This window comes from Castor canadensis, chromosome 16, assembly GCF_047511655.1.
Source record: "Castor canadensis chromosome 16, mCasCan1.hap1v2, whole genome shotgun sequence".
NCBI lineage: Eukaryota > Metazoa > Chordata > Mammalia > Rodentia > Castoridae > Castor > Castor canadensis.
In genome coordinates this window covers 9,113,304-9,132,434 of record NC_133401.1, presented here as the reverse complement: position 1 = coordinate 9,132,434, position 19,131 = coordinate 9,113,304, and the positions used below count along the sequence as shown (strand labels likewise).

The following is a 19,131-nucleotide window of genomic DNA, read 5'->3' as shown; positions in this document are numbered from 1 at the left end:
CATCAGACCCATGCTTCCAAGCCACATTGCTGCCTCTGAGGCCTTCTGAGAGCCCCTGTGCTGTTTCTGACCGTCTGCCCAGCACTCATGGCTGCCTGGCACACCCCGTGGTTGTTCAAGTAACGTCTGGTATTCTTTGCAGGTGAAGGTCAGCTCCACAGGGAGGGACTGGACTCTGTTCCCCAGAGCATCATGGTGTCTGGGATACTGCCTGGCACAGTGGGTGCTGGGATGATCAGGGACACGAGGTTTATTCCTCTCAGGACCATCCAGCTGAACCCTCGTTGCTCACAGGGATTTCCTGAGCTCCCCCATTTGCAGCAGCTCCTGACACCCAGTAGTCGGCCTGGACTTACAGTTCTGGAGGTCTAGGATCCCTGGCTTCCTCATGTTGATGCTCCCAACCTACATGTATCTTTCTTTCAGCCCCTCCCTGACTTCGCCTCTTGTCTCACTCCTAGCACAAACCTGCCTGTGTCACCCTCTCTGTAGAAACCATTCATGATTCTCTGTTCTCAGCATCAAATTCAAGGTCCATAATGGAGCTGACCAGGCTGTGAGTACCTGACCTCTCATTAGCTGACCCCCAATTTCCACACTGGAGCCAGGGGCCTGTGCTCTGAAGGCACCACCTGTGACCCTCCTCTCCAACTCAGGGCCTTCGTACCTGCTGCTTCCACTCCATCTTTCCTTCTATTGCTTTTTGAGACAGGGTCTTGCTAAGTAGTGCAAGCTGCTCTTGAACTCATGATTCTCCTGCCTCAGGCTTCCAGAAATTATAGGTACACACCACACCTGGTTTTTCTTTTCTTTCCTTTTTTTTTTAAGTTATAAAAAGCCAAAGCCAGGGATGCAGCTCAGTGGTGGGGCCTTGGCTTCAATCCCTAGCACCTGTGCCTCAAAACTGTAAATATGCAATTTAACGCACAATTACAATAGTAACACTCATACAAGTGTATTCCCCCAGATTAAGAACATTTTACTATCTCCCAGGAAACCTAGCTCCTTCACCTTCCCCTGTCCCTCCCCTTCCTCCTTGGCAGAAGCTGCTCTTCCTAAAGGAGCTACCCCTGCCTCCACCATCCAACTCTCCCCACTTCACTGCCTTGCACCTTACCTACACTCAGGTCCCCTGGGCCTACTGAGGCTGTCCCCTAGTACAATTCATTCACGACTTTGGTCATTATTTGTTTGCTGTCTCCTCTGGTCCACTTAGCTCCAGAGCCAAGCAGGAGGCCTGGTACACTCCAAGTGCTTGCGTGTGAGTAGAGACAAGATTCTCTACTACACAGAGCTGCAGAGGCAGAGCCAAGGGTTACTGAGCTGGTGCCAGGCTCATTGAAGGTGCCTGTTCTTGATGTGCTGAGGCTGGACACAGGTTGTCACGCTAGCTGGGCTTAGGGGACTGGACAGAGGACAGTGGGTGCCAAGGATGCTGGGCTGCCAACTGCAAGAGGCAATATAGAAAGCAGGTACACAGAGGCACCTGGGGGCCCTTGAGGCCCCAGGACTGCCTATAGCAGGTGGCCCTGGGGAGACATTCTTATAAAGGCAGGGCCTCATTCCTTTTATTTTGGTGGGACTCAGGTTTGAACTCACGGCTTCCATTTGCAAAGCAGGCACTCTGCTACTGGAGCCATACCTCCTGTCTATTTTTTTTTTTTTTGGTTGTGTGTGGTGCTGGGGTTTGAACTCAGGGCCTACACCTTGAGCCACTCCACCAGCACTTTTTTATGATTTTTTTTTCGAGATAGGCTCTCTCAAACTATTTGCCCAGGCTGGCTTTGAACCGAGATCCTCCTGATCTCTGCCTCCTGAGTAGCTAGGGTTACAGGCGTGAGTCACTGGGGCTCAGCCCTCCAGTCTATTTTGGTCTGGTTATTTTGGAGATTGGAGTCTCATGAACTATTTGCCAGGGCTGGTCTTGAACCACAATCCTGATCTTGTAGCAGGAAGGAGGACCAGAAGAGAAACAGACATGCCTGAGTTCTGATAAAGTGGGGGTGGGTAGGTAAGGGGGGGAGGATGGCACTGCAGAGAGATAAAGCCTAAAGAATTCAAAGGTGAAGAAAGTCACATAGCACTAGGCTGAAGTAACTATAGAATTGCATGTAACCATATGTGAGTTAAACCTTGTTTTTTAATTTTATTGCCTCTGTAACCTGCTTGCAATGGGGACACAAGGTGAGACCCCTTTGTTCTTGGGGCTCAGCCTTTGGACACTAAAGCATTGCTTCCTTGCCTCAGAGTCCTGTGTGTCTGGAGTTTCCCATAACAATCTCAATTTCCCAAGTAGCTAGGATTACAGGTGTGGGCCACAGGTGCCTGCTTTTGTTTGTTTTAAATAATCTCTTCCTCACCCTACCCAATTCTAATGACAGCCAGGCTTGAGGTCCACTGTCAGGCACTGCTCTAAGGGCTCATTTATTATTTATTTATGTACTCATTATTTTGGCAGAACTGGGGATTGAACTCAGGGCCTTGAGCTTGCTAGGCAGGCACTCTATCACTTAAGCCATGCCTTTGGTCCTTTTGCTTTTAGTTTTTCAGATAGGGTCTGTGCTTTACTCAGCTAGTTTCAGACCATGATCCTCCTTACCTCCACCTCCCACCAGACAGTATAGGAGGGTGCCACCATGACAGGCTCTAGGGCTCACTTAAGACTCCCTGATTTCATAGATGAGGAAACTAAGGCCCAGAAGGTCCAGTCACTTGCCAGTACCATACAGTGAAGGCCTGGGAGAGGGAGGCTTGACCCTAGGTGGGCTGACTGTAGTCCATACTTTTAGCTACCATGGACATGTTTCCTTAAATCAGCTCATTTTATTTTCCTTAACTTGTCTAGGGCAGTATCTGAAGAATCAGGGGATGGGTTGGGAGCCCTTTTTCCACATTAAAAGCAAACCTATATGCGCTTAAGATAAAACACTTCCCTTCCATACCACTCAAGTCACCTCTAGCACCCCATTTTGGGAAATGCTGTTTCACACTAGAGCCTGGTTGCCTAGGAGAAAACTTCAGGAAACAGCTTTAATGAGTAGATAAGAATGATTTGCAATTAGCATCAATTGTTTATATGCAAATTAAAGCTCCCAACAGCAGGACCCTCTTTTGTAGCAGGATCCCCTCCCATTTTGTTCCCTTCACTTCAGGGCTCAGCAAATCCTTCTGGAAGACACAGGGTAATTTTGTACCCACCCCTGCCTCTGCCTCTACCACTGGTGGCACTCCTGCCTTTATATCATAGATTTCAAAACCCCACAATTACTCAGGATCAACAACATGGACTTGTATCCAGAACAAGGGCCACTACAACCAAGGCCCAAGACCCAGATGTCGACTCTCTAGGTCCCATGTCCTTATCCCTCTTGGTGGGTGCAGTTTTCTATATGTGTCTTAGTGATGACTGGGTTATCATCTGTGCTGAGGGCTGGGGTCTTGTCTTGATTTATTATTTCTCCTCAGCTCCAGCATAGGCCTGGGACAGGAGAGATCGCCAGGATGAATGAGTAACTCAATGAATGTTCAAAACACAAGTTCAAAAGATTAGAACCAATGGGACAGAGACCTCCCTCCCTACCTCCCTCAGTCTTTCTTCCCCTCCCCTTTTTGGCTCATTCAGTCTCCACCTCAGCCCTTCTCCAGGGCTGTTTCACTCAGGAGCATCTCAGACCACAGAGCCCAAGGCCAGCAAGGCTAGCACAGACACCACAGCAACCTTCAGCCACTGTTTTCAAATCTGTCAGAGAACACTGACACCACAGCAACATTCAGCCATTGTTTTTAAATCTGTCAGAAAACCAGTAAGTCAAGAAATCACTTGGGCGGGGATAGACCAGCACCATGCAATTTTAGACTAGACCCGATCAAAGTGCATCACGTATAAAAAGGTTAAGGATTATTCTGGAAACCACTGCCTCACCAATTTTTTTTTTTGGGCAGTACTTGGGTTCGAATTCAAGGCCTTGCACTTGCTGGGCAGGTGGCTCTACCACTTGAGCCACTCCACCCGCCCTGTTTTTTGTGTTGGTTTTTGAGCTAGGATTGTTCAAACTTTCTCAGGGCTGGCCGTCATCCTCCTGGACAGGTGGGGCTGCGAGCATGAGCCACCGGGGCCCGGGATTATCTTAGACAGCTCTACACAGAAACATGGACGGGGACTCAACTCCATGGTGGGCTGTGTCACAGGGGCCTGAGGCTGCTGCCTGGGGGCATACGTCCCTTGTACTTGGGGACTAGCAAAGGTATTAGGAAGCCCCCTGGGCCAGGAAAGCCCTCAGCAAGGTAGTCCTGGGTTCAGGCTGGGAGGTGGTGAGGCTCTGACCAGAGTTCCCAGGGCAGGACTGTGGCCAACAGCTCTGCAGACTTAGTTCCCACCTTTGGGCATCCTCCTGGGAGGGACCCTGGAACTGTGGCATCCTGGCATCTACTGGGAGCTTTTTATAAATGCATATTCTTGAGTCCCATCCTGACCCACCGCATCAGAAATGCTGGACAAGGTCCAGCAGTTTGTGTGTCAGCCTAACAGGGGACAGGTTGGGGCCTGGTGCTCTACACTATGAGGGATGGGAGGCCAAACCATGTTCTCCCAGACCTTGTAGCTAGAATGGGCTGCTAAACCACCTGCTGCAGTGGATTCTGGGGAGGAGTATGCTTTTTCCATAGAAAGGGGCAAACTTTCCTCTGTTCTTTCCGCCACATTTGTCAGCCTCCCCGACTCTGCATGGCACCACAACCACCTTGAGACCAGAGAAACACCCAGCACGTGAGAACGATGGGACAGGAAGTCACAGAGCGCCAGACCTGGAGGCCTCCCTGAGCCACTCTGCCCTCTCCAGACTTCATGCCAGGGGACATTAAACCTGTTTGTTTAAGCCCCAGCCATACTCACTTCTAACAGATACAGGCTGGGACTCCCAGGAAGCGTAAAAGCCATTAGTCTCAGCAGAGAGAGAAAGAGGGTCAGAGAGAATGAGAGACAGATGAAGACAGAGACAGTCAGGATTTTCTCTCCCTGTCTGAGAGGGCTCAAAAGATGATGGATGTGCAGTAGGGACTAGTCCCTGATCCCCCAATTCTGTAGGCAAACTAGTGTGTAAGCATACTCACTGATGACCATGTGTCTGGGAAGGGGCCCAACACTATCAGAGCTGTGGTGATATGGAAGATGGTCAGGACCCCAGAAGAATGGGGCCTGGTGCAGTGCCTTACCTGGGCTGCCTTGGTGGGTCACGGCTGCCCCCAGCCAGGCCTGTGGGGGTGCTGGCACCTGAGGAGTACAGCTTTGGCCGGTAGCCCTTGCCAGTAACTGCAGGGGTTGGAGAGATCTCGCGCCGTCTGTCTGTGTGGTGGGACCTCCCAGTGGCCTCGCGACCCCCACCACACAGACCCATACTTCCAGGGGGCTTGTGTGGCTTCGTGGGCCGTGGTGTTTTGGCCAGGGACATGCAGCTGGGACTGGAGGTGTAGAGTGTAGTGTCGATGCCACTGTCACTGGAGCCACCCTTGGAGAGGGGGTCTTGCTCGGGCTCCAGGGGGTCCAGAGGGTCAAACCAGCGGTCATCACTGTGGCTGCTGGATGCATTGCTGGACAGAGTATTGCTGCTGGAATGGCTCGAGTACTGAGGCTCGCCCTGGAAGGCAAGGGAGGAGTGTCACACCAGACCCAGGGAAGGCACCCCTCCACCTGTGGGCACACTCTGGACCCAGGCAGCTTCATATCCTGGCTCATCACTTCTCTGCCAAGGTACCTAGGGCAAGTGATTTACATTCTCTCTGCCTCAGTTTCCACATCTGTAAAGGGGGTTGATTAACTAACCCTGCCTCATGGGGTCACTCTGAGGAAGAGATGGTATTATGTCATGAAGAGCTTCCCACATCTCAAGCTGAGTTTGGGTCTTCCCTCCCAAACCATGCTCTGTCCTTTCCTTCTCAGTAATGCAGCTCCTTGCATTCAGTGCTTGCCCAGGAGCCAGACTCCTGTTCTCATCCTCAGCCCAGTTCAAAGCGATAGCAAGCCTCTTGCTAGCACCTTCTAAAAATGCCTAGGACCTGCCGCCACTGCTTCCTGGCGGCCACAGCAGCCTCTTCCCTGGTTCCCCTTCCTCAAATTTGTTACCCATCTATGGCCAGAGAGGAGCAGGGAACATCTGTGCTGGGTCATGTCTCTGCCCTGCTCAAAACTCCCATGGCTCCATCTTGCTTAGAAGAAAAGCCAGAGTTCTCGCACTGTCTGTGAGGGGCTTGTTCTGGTCTTTAACTTCCCCTCTAGATCACAACTCCAAGCACACAGTCTCGTCACTGCTCTGTGCATGCCAGGGACAGTCCATGCAGCGCCTGTCCTCAAAGGGCTTTGCTGACCACACTGCCCTAAAGCAGCAGGGTTTGTCACTTTCCCCCTAACTTTGCCTGGTTTTTCTTTCATACCAAGGAGTTGTTGGTGTTCTGCTTATTGCCCTCACTGGGATGCCAGCTTCCCGAGGACAGGGCTCATCTGTCCTCTTCATCACTGTGGTGGGTCCAGTGTCCAGCACGCTACAGTGTGTGCAAAGAGACTGCTAAGCGCTCACCTAAACTGGGCACACAGGACTACGTTTCCCAGACTTCCTTATCGGGACGGAATCCTGGTCACTGCAATGCACTGGAAGTGATTCATGCCACTTCCAGGCCCTGCAGAAACCTTCTACGCCATCCTCTTTCCCTCTCACCCTACCAATGTAAGGATGTGGGGACCCAGCAGGGGCTCAGCGGTCCTGAGAAACAGCAAGAGGGATCCTGAGTCCTCACCGAAGTTCTGCACTCCATCATTATAGGAGAGGGACATGAACTTGTGTCTGAGATCTCTGAGATTCAAGGACTGCTGAGGACAGTTCATCTGATGTAACAGTGAAGAAACAGGCTGGAGGACGTGAAGGGAGCCAGGATGTGAGCAGGGTTAACTCAGACTCCAGACCAAGTATTTAGCCCCACTCAGGGCAGGTGGTGACAGTGGAAGATGTGCTTCCAGTAGTGTAGGTGGCATGCAGAAGCTGCACCCAGGGAAAGCTGCCTAGCCCACAGCAGCCAGGCGCCCTGAAGCCTGGCTCCCTGTGCGGGGTGGGGTGAGGTTGGACTCACTTTGGAATGTCTATTGGGGGAGTCTTTGCCTGCTGCATCCTGCCTGGAGGCGTGCTTGCTCCCACTGCTTCCCGCCATGGCTGAGAGTCGGGCCTGGGCAGGCACATGCCACAAAGGTTCTGCAAGACAACAGGAGACACACTAGTGGTTAGGGCTGATGCAGGCCAGGGCCTGACAAACTGGGCTGTATATATGGTTCCCACACTTTTGCCAGTTGTATGTTCACTGATGGCACAACCCCACTGACTTATGCCTGGGGTGTAACAATATTCAACAGTAGGGAAGATTTACTGAGCACTTACTGTGTGTCAGGCACCATTCTAAGAGATTAAATCACTGAAGCCATACAACAACCCTCCATCCTCATCCCTAAACGAGGACAGCACATTTTCATACTTACTGGCCAGACGGATTTTCTTTTTTGTAAATTACTTATCCAGTTCCTTTCCACATTTTTCTATGGGACCAACTGTCTTTTATCTTACTGGTTAGTGGAGGTTTTTTTGCATAGGTAAAGAAGTGATCCTTTGAGGGTGAAATGTGTATTTTTTTTTGTAATGCTGGGGTTCCAACTCAGGGCCTCATGCATGCTAGACAAGCATGCTATTACCGAGCTACACGCCCAGCCAATAACTTTTTTTAAAAAACAAAAACGGGCATGGTGGTGCATACCTGTTATCCCAGCACACGGGAGGCTGAGGATCTCTGGAAGATCCTGAGTTTGAAGCCAACCTGAGTTACACAATGAACCTGTTCTCAAAATCAAAATATAAAACCAATGCTTAAACAAACAAACAAATGAACAAGAACCAAATGGAATTGCCACCATCATCATGACCATCATTCTGGAGATACTGGGTGCTCCACCACCTAAGCCATGCACCCAGCCCTTTTTGCTTTAGTTCTTTTTCGGATAGGGTCTGCATTTTTTGCCCAGGACTGGCCTTGGATTTCAATCCACTTATTATGTCTCCCGAGTAGCTGGGATTACAGGAGTAAGCCATCATGCCTGGATCACAAAAATGGAATCATCATAAACTTCCTCAACTTGTTTTTTTTCCTCTTGTGATGTACCTATACTTGCTTTCTTTATAGTTTCACAGTAAATCTGCACATGACTGGACATGAAGCTACCTCATGTACCTCATGAATGTACATTGATTGTTTACAGGCTTCCTACTGATGGATGTCTGGGTCACCTCCAATTTTACCTCATGATGTTGTAGTGTCTTTTCCTCTACTTACAGCTTTGAGCAACTGTAGGATCAAGTCTGGGTCTGAGCTCTGCAAGTCAGATTTTTTTTTTCTTTCTTTCTTTTTTGGGCAGTACTGGGGTTTGAATTCAGAGCCTTGCACATGCTAGGTAGGTGCTCTACCACTTGAGTCTTTCTGCCAGCCCTTTTTGGTTTAGTTATTATTCAGACAGATTCTCACATTTTTACCTGGGCTGGCCCCAGACTGCAATCCTCCTATCTATGCCTCCAGTGCAGCTGGGACCACAGGCTTGTACACCGCTCACCTTGCTTGCTGAAATGGGAGTCTCACTAACTTTTTGCTTAGGCTGGCCTTGAACTGCAATTCTCCTGTTCGCCACCTCCTGAGTAGCTGAGATTACAGATGTGAGCCACCATGCCCAGCTGATGATGCAAGTTTAAAACTGTGATGGCAGCTAGTTTCCACTACCAAGGTCAGTCAATGTGCCTGAATCCAGCCTTAAGAAAACCAACCAACCCCATCAAAAGGCACTTAGCAAATATTGAGCAAAACGGCAAATTCACTAACCAAGCACCTAAACCCAGGTGGCTGAACCCCAAATCCCACACTTCTAAGTGTGGCATTTGAAATGATCACAGTAAAGGTCATTAAGGCATGATTACTAAGGCACTCAAAACAACATAATAACGATTACTACTGAGCACATGTTCTGTGTTGGGCACTACTGTGATGCTCTGCATGCATGATCTTCTGGTTTTGTGTTTTGGAGATAGAGTTTTGCTATATAGCCCAGGACGACATTAACTCCTGCCTCAGCTTCTCCAGTGCTGGGATGACATGTGTGCCCCACCATGTCCCACCAAGTGACAATCTTAGGGCTGTGCCTCACCTGTCTTGTCTCTGCAACGGGACAGTCAAAGTGCCTGCTCTGCTGTGCTCATCAGGAAGGAATGTGGAGTCCATAATACAATGCTGGGCACATGACAACCATATAAAGCTGGTATTGTTGCTGTCATCTGGGCAAAGGCCCATGTCTGTTGTGGCATCTGATCCTTGCCATGCCTCGACACCCTGACTGGACTATCCTTTCTCTGGGTCTTGAATACATTCTAGACTTCCTGATGATTTCTGAACAGATTCTCCCCGGGGTACATGTGTGTGTGTGTGTGTGTGTGTGTGTGTGTGTGTGTGTGTGTGAGAGAGAGAGAGAGAGAGAGAGAAGGTGTTAGTCACCTTATAACAAGGTCCCAAGGAAGCGAGAATAGACTTGAGCTTTGCGGGGGGAAATGGACAGACTGGGGGGAGGGGGGTAGAGACGGAACACAACAGTGAGTTTCTGTGACACCTGTCTGGGGCTCATAATGAATGTTGGAAGAATGTCGTCCCATTTTACACTTTAGTGTAATGAATCAGCCAAATGATACTTTTGTCTTCTTCTGAACTGAATAGAAAAAAAAAAACAAACATTCAAATCTGTCTGTCTTGGAGTTGAGATGACAGATTTCCAGGCAAATCTGCTCAATCTCATCAGTCATTAGAAAAATGCAAATTAAGCCAGGCATGGTGGCCCATGCCCATAATTCCACCTACTCAGGAGGCAGAGATGGGAGGATCAAGGTTCTAGGCCAGCCTGGGCAAAAAGTTAGCAAGTTCCATCTCAACAAATAATGCCCTCCAAAAGGTATCATCAAAAATGAAACAAACAAACAGCGACAACAAAAATCAAGCAGGGATTGTTGGGGAACACCTGTAATCCAAGATCTGCAGCAGGAATGGGTAAGGGGATCAAAGTCTGAGGCCAGACCTGGGCAAAAGTGCAAGACCCTATGTGAAAAACAGCTAAAGCAAAAAGGGCTAGGAGTGTGGTTCAAATAGTAGAGTGCTTGCAAGCATAAGGCCTGAGTTCAAAACCCAGTACTGCCAAAAAAGAAAAAACAAAAGGAAACAAAATTCAAATTAAGATAGGTGAGCATGGTGGTACACACCTGTAATCCCAGCACTTAGAAAGCTGAGGCAAGAGGAAGCTATTCTGAGGCCAGTGTGAGCCTAATATCAAGACCCTGTCTCAAAACAACAACAAAAGAGTTCTTTTGTCATTGGTTGGGGGTGGAAAATAGTTTACCATTTGAGGAAATGGTCTGGTAGTTCCTTATAAAGTTACACGTCTGACCCAGCAGTTCTACTCCTAGGAGCATATGTTCATTAAGAGACAGATGCAGGAATGTTCTAGCAGCCCCAAACCGGAATAAGCCAAATGTCCCTCAGCACAAGGCTCACTGAGACGTGGAATACCGAGTACAGAAACTGCACTGACATGGCCACCTGGCTGGCTCAACATGACATGGAGCAGTAGAAGCTAGACCCATGCACAAAATGCATACAGCATGATTCCATAAGCCAGCGTGAGAACTAAGCCAGGCAAAATGGAGGGGGTGTCACCTGCCAAACGCTAAGTGGGAGGGCTGCTGAGGCCAGCCTGGGAGACCTACCTGGCTTCTGCCGCTCCATGGTGCTCTCCTGGCTGGTCAGGCCGCCTGAGGAGGAGTCACCGCTGGACATCCCATCATGGCTGAAGTGCGGATCAAAAGACAGCAGTGGATGTGGGGCAGCTGCATACCTGTAGGGAAGGAAGGGGACACAAGCACAGGGTAAAGGACCTGTGTGTCAAAACCACGGACTTGCTCACTACTGGCTGTTAACACTCGAGGCTCTGTGTGGTATAGGGCGACAGGCTGCTGGTGAGGGTAGGTGAGCACGCCTGGAGACTGCTGTAAGTGAGGCTCAGGAAGAACAGGCTTGCATAGGAAGCCTGCCAGGGAGGCGGTGGCAGCATGGAGTGCAGGGTATGGCAGGTTCCTCAAGGAAGGAGGGCATAGAGTCACCTGGGTGGCCGCTCTGCTCTTGCAAACCCTTGGACACTGACCCAGAAACTGGTAGATATGAGCCTTGCTAGGCTCCCTTTCTCTCTGAGGGAGAAGGCAGGGTCAGGGAGCTGGGCAGGGTGGGCTTTGTGCTGTACCACTGCCCCTTGCCCAGACAGACTGCAGTCCTTTCCTAGCCCCAAGCCTCAGTTTCCCTGGTTGTCAAGAGATGATCACAGAAGGGAGCCATATGATACACGGTGACTTGTGACAGATGGCCCACAAACTGAGAACTCTCGTGTTCCTTTCAGGCAAGTGAACTGCAGTTTTTCCACTGAAAATCAAGGCAGTGCCGTCAGCCTCCCAGGACTCTGTGGATGCTAAGAATGCCTCTACCACTTAGCAACACCTTCAGCCGGAGAGTTTTAGGAGTTTTTTACCCAGCATAATCTGACTTTTCAAATGGAGAAGTGCCCTGGGACTTCTGGGGGAGGTCTCCTTGCTCCTAAGAGAGATGCCAAGAAAAGATGGACTTTCATTTCCCCTAGATATTGCTGGGTCCACGAATAGCCTGAGGAAAAGGCCAGCACTGAGGCTGGAGGAGACAAGAAGGGTGCTGGGCTTTTGCCTACCCTGCTTCAAAGCTGCTTTTGTTGGGGAGAACACCTTCCCATGATGTGTGAGCCAGCCCAATTTTAATCCTTTTAGCCAAAGCATCCCTCTGACACAGACCCCGGACTCTGGAGGAGTTACTGGGCCTCTTTTACCATGGGCTCCGTCTGGCCCCTTACCTCTGTGTCTTTACCTTGTGAGGATGTAGCAGGCAAGAGGTGAAAAACCCTCAATGCCCAACAGAGGAGTTAGCAACTTCTCCAGGGTCACCTACCAGCCCAAAGACAGGTTAGTGCCTATAAGACACAGCCAACTCAGCTTAACTGCCAGCTCAGCTTCTGCAGAACCCACAGGGCTACTTCCAAGGGGCACTGGACTTTCCAGAAACTCAACTCCACTCTCCTGCCAAGACATTATCTTCTCTTTCTTCCAGCAGCCTATGACCTCTATCTTCTCTTGAAAGGATGGCATAGCAACCACAGAAAGTGGATTCTTACTTCTCTTCCTGTCTGAGGGCCCAGTTTCTGGCTTAGAATGAAGGGGTTCTACAAAGACAACCTGACTCCCTTAACCTGACAACCTTAATCTCACTGGCTGCCCTTACTCCCTAGCCAGCTGCCTGGGACACGTGGCTCCACCACAGCTGGAGAAAGAAGTGTTGACGTGTTCAGTTTTCCTAAAAGGTGGTTATCGAATCCTGAATACCAAAGGGAAATGTCAGAGAAGGCTGGGACCAGCCAGAGGAAAGAGGAAAAGTCTGAGCAGCTTGTGAGAGTGCCCATTCTGTGCCACTCTCCTCGGTAAAAGGATGCCTGAAGTATCTGGGCAGCTATGTGATCGGCCTGGAGTACACTCCCCAGGCTCTCTTGCAGTTCTGTCCTCTGAGATAACAATGAAAGTGCCACAAGTGACTTCTTGCCAGGAAAACTCTCTGGAGGTGAGGCCTGGGTATCTTTGCTTCTTCTCTCCTTAAAGCTTCAGCCTGAGCTCCTCCACTCCCCAATCCCCAACCCCGTGTACCAGGAGGGAACAGGCCAAGGGGGAGCCAGGTTCCTGAACATGGGAGAAAAAGAGCAGCTGTCTGCACTGAATTGCCATGTTCTGTATTATGCAGCAAAACCTCATCCTGAAAGCCCATCTCCAGCTGGGCATGTTTTCCCAAGCTTCCCCTCTCAACTACTCTCCCCAATCAAGACAACCTGTACAGACTCCAACTGACTGACCAATGCTGACCATGCACTGAGATGCTGAGTATGTCCCAGTTGAGGCCATTTCTATCAGTGCCAAATTTTGGTTACACTGACTGAAAGTCAGGACACGCTTCATCTCACCATGCGCACACAGCTGTGAACAAATATCCCAGGAAGAAGAGGCAGTTGAATGCCTGTCTTCCAACTCATCTGACAGTAATTACTCTATCTTTCCTTGGAAGATGAAATCACTTTGGAGGTGAAGGGTTTGGGGCTTTGGTACAGACGGCAGACCCCCACAACTGGCTACAGTCACTATAGCTAGATGGAGGTCTGGGTAGAGGTAACTTATGGTCAGTGGGCTGGGCTACTGAAACACTGACTTGAGCCTCCCACAGGCCACAGAGAAAAGTATCAAGGCAGACATGAGTGTGGGCAAGAGCTTCGCCTGAGTGGAGAGCTTCGCCTTCTCGCTGATATCCTACTACAGGCAATGGATTACTGGGTGGGAGTTGCAGGACACTGGGTAGGAAGGTAGGCAGATGATGCAGTTGCTACTGCCTGCCACCCAGCCATCACTTTTTTTGTCTCTATTGGTGGAGCCCAGGCTCTGCTCTGGAATTTTATAAGATAATCAGGGTTTCAATCCCTAGTACAACCAAAGGTGGTAAAAAAAGATAACCGGGACTGGTGGCGTGGCTCAAGTGCAACCTGAGTTCAAACTGGAGTACCACCAAAAAAAAATGTGATTTTGCCAAGAGCTGGTTTATGACCTAGTTGCTTCTTTTTCTTTGTATAGGGTTTTGCTGTGTAGCCAAGGCTGGTCTAGAATGCTCCATCCTCCTTCCTCCACCTCCTGACTACTGGGATTACAAGCGTGCGTGGAGAGTTTCTTCACTCCTAATACCCTTCTCTCACAGGGCTCTGGTCTTACTTGGGGCCACAAGTGGAACAGGCCCCTGAAGACACCCCTGAGGTGATAAATCTCTGAATGCTTCATGCCTTCTTGAATTAGGGTTTCTGTCAGTTGTAGTCAGGTGCCTCCTAACTCAAGTGCCACTTTTTTTTTAATGGATCTGACAGGGAAAAATAGAAGGGAAAAAAGTCAACCAGAGCCTGGTGAGCAAGTGTCTGAGGTCCATCCAGCCCGCAGGCTAACTGAGCTGCATGTTTCTGCCCTCATGCTCTGGGTGGAGCTGGTGATGTGCTTACCCTGTACACAGGTGGCAAACTCCCAGGGACAGAAACAGCATCTGCCAGGCTCTGCCCCCTCCAGCTGCCAATGCAGGCCCTTCACTCAGCAGTAGCAGGAACAACCTGTTTAGAGCACTTCCCACATACCAGGCACAGTTCTGCCTGCTGGAGACCAGCTTCGTCCCTTAACATTCTCAAGGCACATGGAGGTGCAGAGAAGTGATGAGTGATCAGGCCTGGCTCTGAACTCTTAATGACCATGTCACTCAACCGCTCAGTAAACCCAAGATGGGCCCAATTAGTTCTCTTCTCATTTAAAACAAAAAACAAAACAAAACAAAAAAAACCTTTACAGTTCTGGAGATGGAACACAGGGCCTTGTATTGCTAGGAGTACTCCACCACTGAGCTACAACCCAGTCTCCCCTACCCCCACCATAAATTTTTCCTTAAGAAGTGAAAGCCATGCAGTGCAGGAAAGCCAATCTTTCCAATAAATGGTGCCGGTGTAAGTCAGACAGTCACAGGCAAAAACCCAAACTGCTCACTTAGACTAAAGCCTACTTAAAATAGACCAAGGACCTAAATGTCTAACAGTAAAGCTTCTAGAAAAACAAAAACATGGGAGGAAATCTTTAGATCCAGCAGTAGGCAGAGTTTAGACAACACCAGAAACCTGATTCATAAAAGGAAAAAGAATAAAAAGTTTGGTTTAGAGAAATATCCTAGAAAGAAGATGAAAAGAAAAACTGAAGACTGGGAGAGAAAAAAAGATAAAGACTAGGAGAAAATACTCACACATCGCATATCTCATATCTGACAAAAGAATTATATCTGGAATATACAAAGAGCTTTCAAACACTGAAAAGCATTGAATCTAATTAGAAAATGGGCAAAAGACATGCAAAGACATTTCACCAGAGACAATGTATAGTTGGCAAATCAGCACATGAAAAACACTCAACATTGGTAGCCATCAGAGAAATCCAAATTAAAACCACAATGAGATATCACTGCATTCTCATCAGAATAGCTAAAATGAAAAATAGTGACAACACCAAATGGCAGTGAGAGTGTGGAGAAACTGGATCATCTGCACATTGCTGGTGGGAATGTGAAATGGACTTACCATATGGTAAGCCCCTGTACTCTTTGGGCATTTATCCCAGATAAATGAAAACTTATTTTCTTACAGAAATGTGTACACCTGAATGTGTATGGTCATGGCACGGATATTTGTAATAGCTCAAACCCAGTAACGACTCACATGCCTTCCGGTGGGTGAGTGACTCAATTATGGTATGTCCATCCATGGCGCACAAGTCAGCAGTAGTAAGAACTGACTGTGACACGTGCAACCTCAAGGACACTGTGCTGAGTGAAAAGGCTAATCTCAAGAAGATACACATGGTAAGATCCCTTTCACTAAATGCAGTTTAAGAGATGAAGTACAGAGTAATGGTTGTCAGGGGTTATGGATGGGGTGGCTGTAAACTGGAGTCTTCTGGTGATGCTTACATAAGACTGCTTGTGATAAAATTGCATAGAACTGCATGTGTGCAGGTGCACAAACAAGCACACAAAATGAGAGCATGCATTAACCGGTAACTTCTTAGTAAGTGCTATGGCCTGTACCAATGTCAATTTTTCTTTTCTTTTTGTTTTGAATCAGGGTCTTTCTATGTATCCCAGGCTGGCCTAGAACTCTTGATCTTCCCACCTCTGTTTCCCAAGTGCTGAGAACCACATCTGACTCAATTTCTTGCTTAGATTTTGTATTATAGTAATGTAAGATGTTTACAATGGAAGAAGCTAGGTGAAGGGTTCAGGGAACCTCCCAGTACTTTTCTTTGTAACTTCCTGTGAATCTACTAATTATTTCTAAATAAAGGTAGATACCAAGACTTTAGGGGAAACAACACTCCCAAAAGTTCTCAGTGACATCATCCCCAGCAGCTTTATTACTGACCAGTTGCTCCACGCCAACTACCATTTGCAGGCTTGGTCCTGGCTGTGGGCCAGGTGCCCCGCATACCTCAGTCTACATATACCAGATCTTTTCTGTCCCCCTGCACTCTACCACCTTGCATATTCATGTCTGTGGCCTCTGCTCCACCTGCAGTGACCTGCTTCCTCCTCTCTGTGGCAAACTCCTGCCAATCAATCTCTCCAAGCTCCACTGAGATGGACCTCTGGAGCCAGGACACAGTCCCCTTTTCTCTGTTGGAGCACTTGTCAGCGAGACATGGAATGACAGCTCCTCTCTCCACCACAGGCAGCAAGGGTGACAACAGGACACCCTGCAACTGAGTAGCTTACACCTTCCTCCTGGTACCTGGCACACAGAAGTCTATTGGGACCCTATGCTGAATTAAAATGGAAGAGTGGCCAGAAGATGAATGGTGAACACCCCCACCCCCCCAGTTTTACAACAAAGGCTTAGCATCTCACAGTGGTGCAGTGTGGTACCTCTCAGAGCATGGCTCCTAGGCCACCAGCATGGACACAGTGTGCTCTACAAGACCTACCTGGTCAGCACTGGGGTGAGGCCCAGTTGTTGGTACTTGAGCCATTACTCCTCTGAGTAAAGACTGACAACTTGTGGATTGGCTGTCTGAAAGCAGCTGGTTTTACTTAAACCTAACCATTCCATCCTTTCATCAACCATATACAAGCACCTGATGTGTGTCGGCCCCTACGCTATGTGCTGGGAACACAAGGATGGACTGGCAAGCTCCTAGAGCTTGGGGAGAGAACTCTCGCTCTCCTCACATGTGCACACACACTTTTAACTGGGCTAAGAGAATGGCGAGTGCTCAGGGCCATGGTTGGGGAACACAGGGAGCCTTGGGCAGAGAGGCGGTCCTTCCCTTCATACCAGGGGAGGTGTGGTGGGGAATTGGAGCTGCAGCTGGGAGGATGAGAGAGTGTGGGGCAAGGGGTGTGAAGGATTTCTGGGGCAGGCAAAGGGTGTGACCTGGGCTCTGAGATGCAGACAGTCTACTCACTGCGCATATACCTACATGGTTTGAGAAGCTGAGGCTGTGTCCTGAGGGCTCTAGAAGTTAATGAGCCCTCTGATTGCTGAGTGGAGGGTGGCAAGTGAGTTCCTAGAGATGGTCAGGGCGTGGCAGCAGAGAAAGGAGGGGTTGGGTGACAGGGGCTCAGCTGCTGAATAGATGGACCTCAGCAGAGGGAAGAAGGCAGAAGTCATCCAGAATGAGGCCCATGGCTCTGGCCTGAGGACAAAGTATGGAAGGGGCTACCTGACACAGAGAAGAAGGGAGAGAAAGGACTTAGGGCACCAGAACTGCAGGTAGTGAGGAACAAGCTCAGAGGGAGCCAGATCCTGCAGGGCCTCAAATGCCAGGCTGTAGAGTGTGGCTTTACTCTGATTGCACTGGAGAGCCATAGAGGGTTTGGAAAGATCTTGCAGGCTGCCAGGTTGAGGATGGCTCCAGGGGTTAAGACCAAAGTCTGCAAGATCATGAGAACTAGATTTGATGGCTGGGCTTTGGGGACGGGGCTAGAGTTAGATGGGTAGCAATACTGGTCTTGCTCAAATAGTGATACAGGTGGGCAGAAGATGGCAACCAAAATTCTGCTGTGAGGAAAGCCATTAGTGACTCCCATCCAGCCCACAGTATCATAAATTTTAATGTCACACACTGCCGACCCCCATAGGAGTCCTCTGAGGATGTTGAGAGATCCAGAAACATCAAATGGCAAATACATTTCCTGGGAAGAAGGATTCATGGTGTTCATCAGATTCCGTAACTTGAAAAGCAAGAGACTCTGACCTTTCTGGGGATGGCTTGTATCTGGTGTAGGTGGCTGAGCCTGGGGTGGAGAAGCTCCCAGAAGGCTGTCGGTAGGGAGGGACTCTGTCGGCCCCTGCTGGTGATGCTGTGAAAGGGGTTTCTGGGAAGCTAACAGGCCTGGAAAGAGACAGGAGAGGAGGAAGGGTGAGGGGAAGGGCTCCATTAGCTTCAAGACAGCAACTTTCTCTCAGGCCCAGCCTCATCCCACCTGCTACCTACTCCTTGGGGGAGAGACAGTAACTGAGTGAAGGGCAGCAGGAAGCCATGTACCCTGGTCCCTCTTCCTAGGTCAACCACTGATTCTGACGGGGCTGTGAGGCTGGTTCTCACCCCTGCTCTAGGACAAGACAGCCCTCTGCCAGGTGGGAGTCCTTCATTTTGGGGAAACGTTTTTTTTTTTTTTTTGCAGGGCTGGGGATGGAACCTAGGGCCCATGCTTGCCAGGCAAGCACTCTACCACTGAACCACCTCCCACCCCAGCCCGTAAGTCAAGAACCATCATCTCAAACAAATTCTCCAAAGCAACCACTCAGCCCAAGGACTGGGCAGTGTGGCAGCAATGCCGCCCGGGAGCGTCCCCTCTTCACTGTCCTACAGTTGGTGCTTATCCACTCTTTACCTTTTAAAACAAAGAAAGTTCTAACTTGTACCTGGCATGCTGGGTTTCCAAGCTGACACCCAGGCCCTTGCACAAGGGGCCCCAGGTGAAAGTTTAAGGAGAAAAGAGAGATAAGGAAGGAGGATGCACAATTGAGGGGAGGAATAGAAGGAAACACGGGGGAGGAAAGAAGGCCTTGGAAGGATGGGTGTGGGAGGCAGGAGATGGGGAAGCGGAGATCCACTGGGGGTCCTTACCTCTTGCTGTGCAGTGGCTGGGACTCCCGGAAGGGGACCATGGGGGTCTGCTTCGGGGGCCGGCTCAGGGACTGGGCATGGCCAGGGTTTGCTGGGGTGTTCCACTTGGAAGCTGGCAGGGAGTTGTGGGACGCAGGCCCACTCCACTGCCAGGGTGCGTTGCTGCGGTAGGGGGGCCGGCCCCCGGGAGTGGTGCTTTCTGGCTCGGTTTTGGGCTCCGAGGTATTCATGTCATAGGTCTCTGGCCACCCCCTGGGAAGAAGAACTT

At 49.6% G+C, this 19,131-nt stretch overlaps 1 protein-coding gene across 10 annotated transcripts in view; it reads right to left on the bottom strand.

Moving 5' to 3' along the window:
* Positions 1-19,131, bottom strand: part of Sipa1l3 (signal induced proliferation associated 1 like 3) — a 254,269-nt gene that overhangs the window by 31,706 nt on the left and 203,432 nt on the right. For 7 of the 10 annotated variants that reach the window (XM_074057113.1, XM_074057112.1, XM_074057118.1 and 4 more), the window contains 6 exons: positions 18,864-19,115; positions 17,988-18,125; positions 10,821-10,948; positions 7,789-7,848; positions 7,117-7,235; positions 5,212-5,633 (listed from right to left, as the gene is read on the bottom strand). In XM_074057113.1, coding sequence (XP_073913214.1) covers positions 5,212-5,633; positions 7,117-7,235; positions 7,789-7,848; positions 10,821-10,948; positions 17,988-18,125; positions 18,864-19,115 — 1,119 coding nt within the window. The remainder of the gene's footprint in view (positions 1-5,211; positions 5,634-7,116; positions 7,236-7,788; positions 7,849-10,820; positions 10,949-17,987; positions 18,126-18,863; positions 19,116-19,131) is intronic. The other 3 variants (XM_074057119.1, XM_074057120.1, XM_074057121.1) reach the window with 1 other exon arrangement.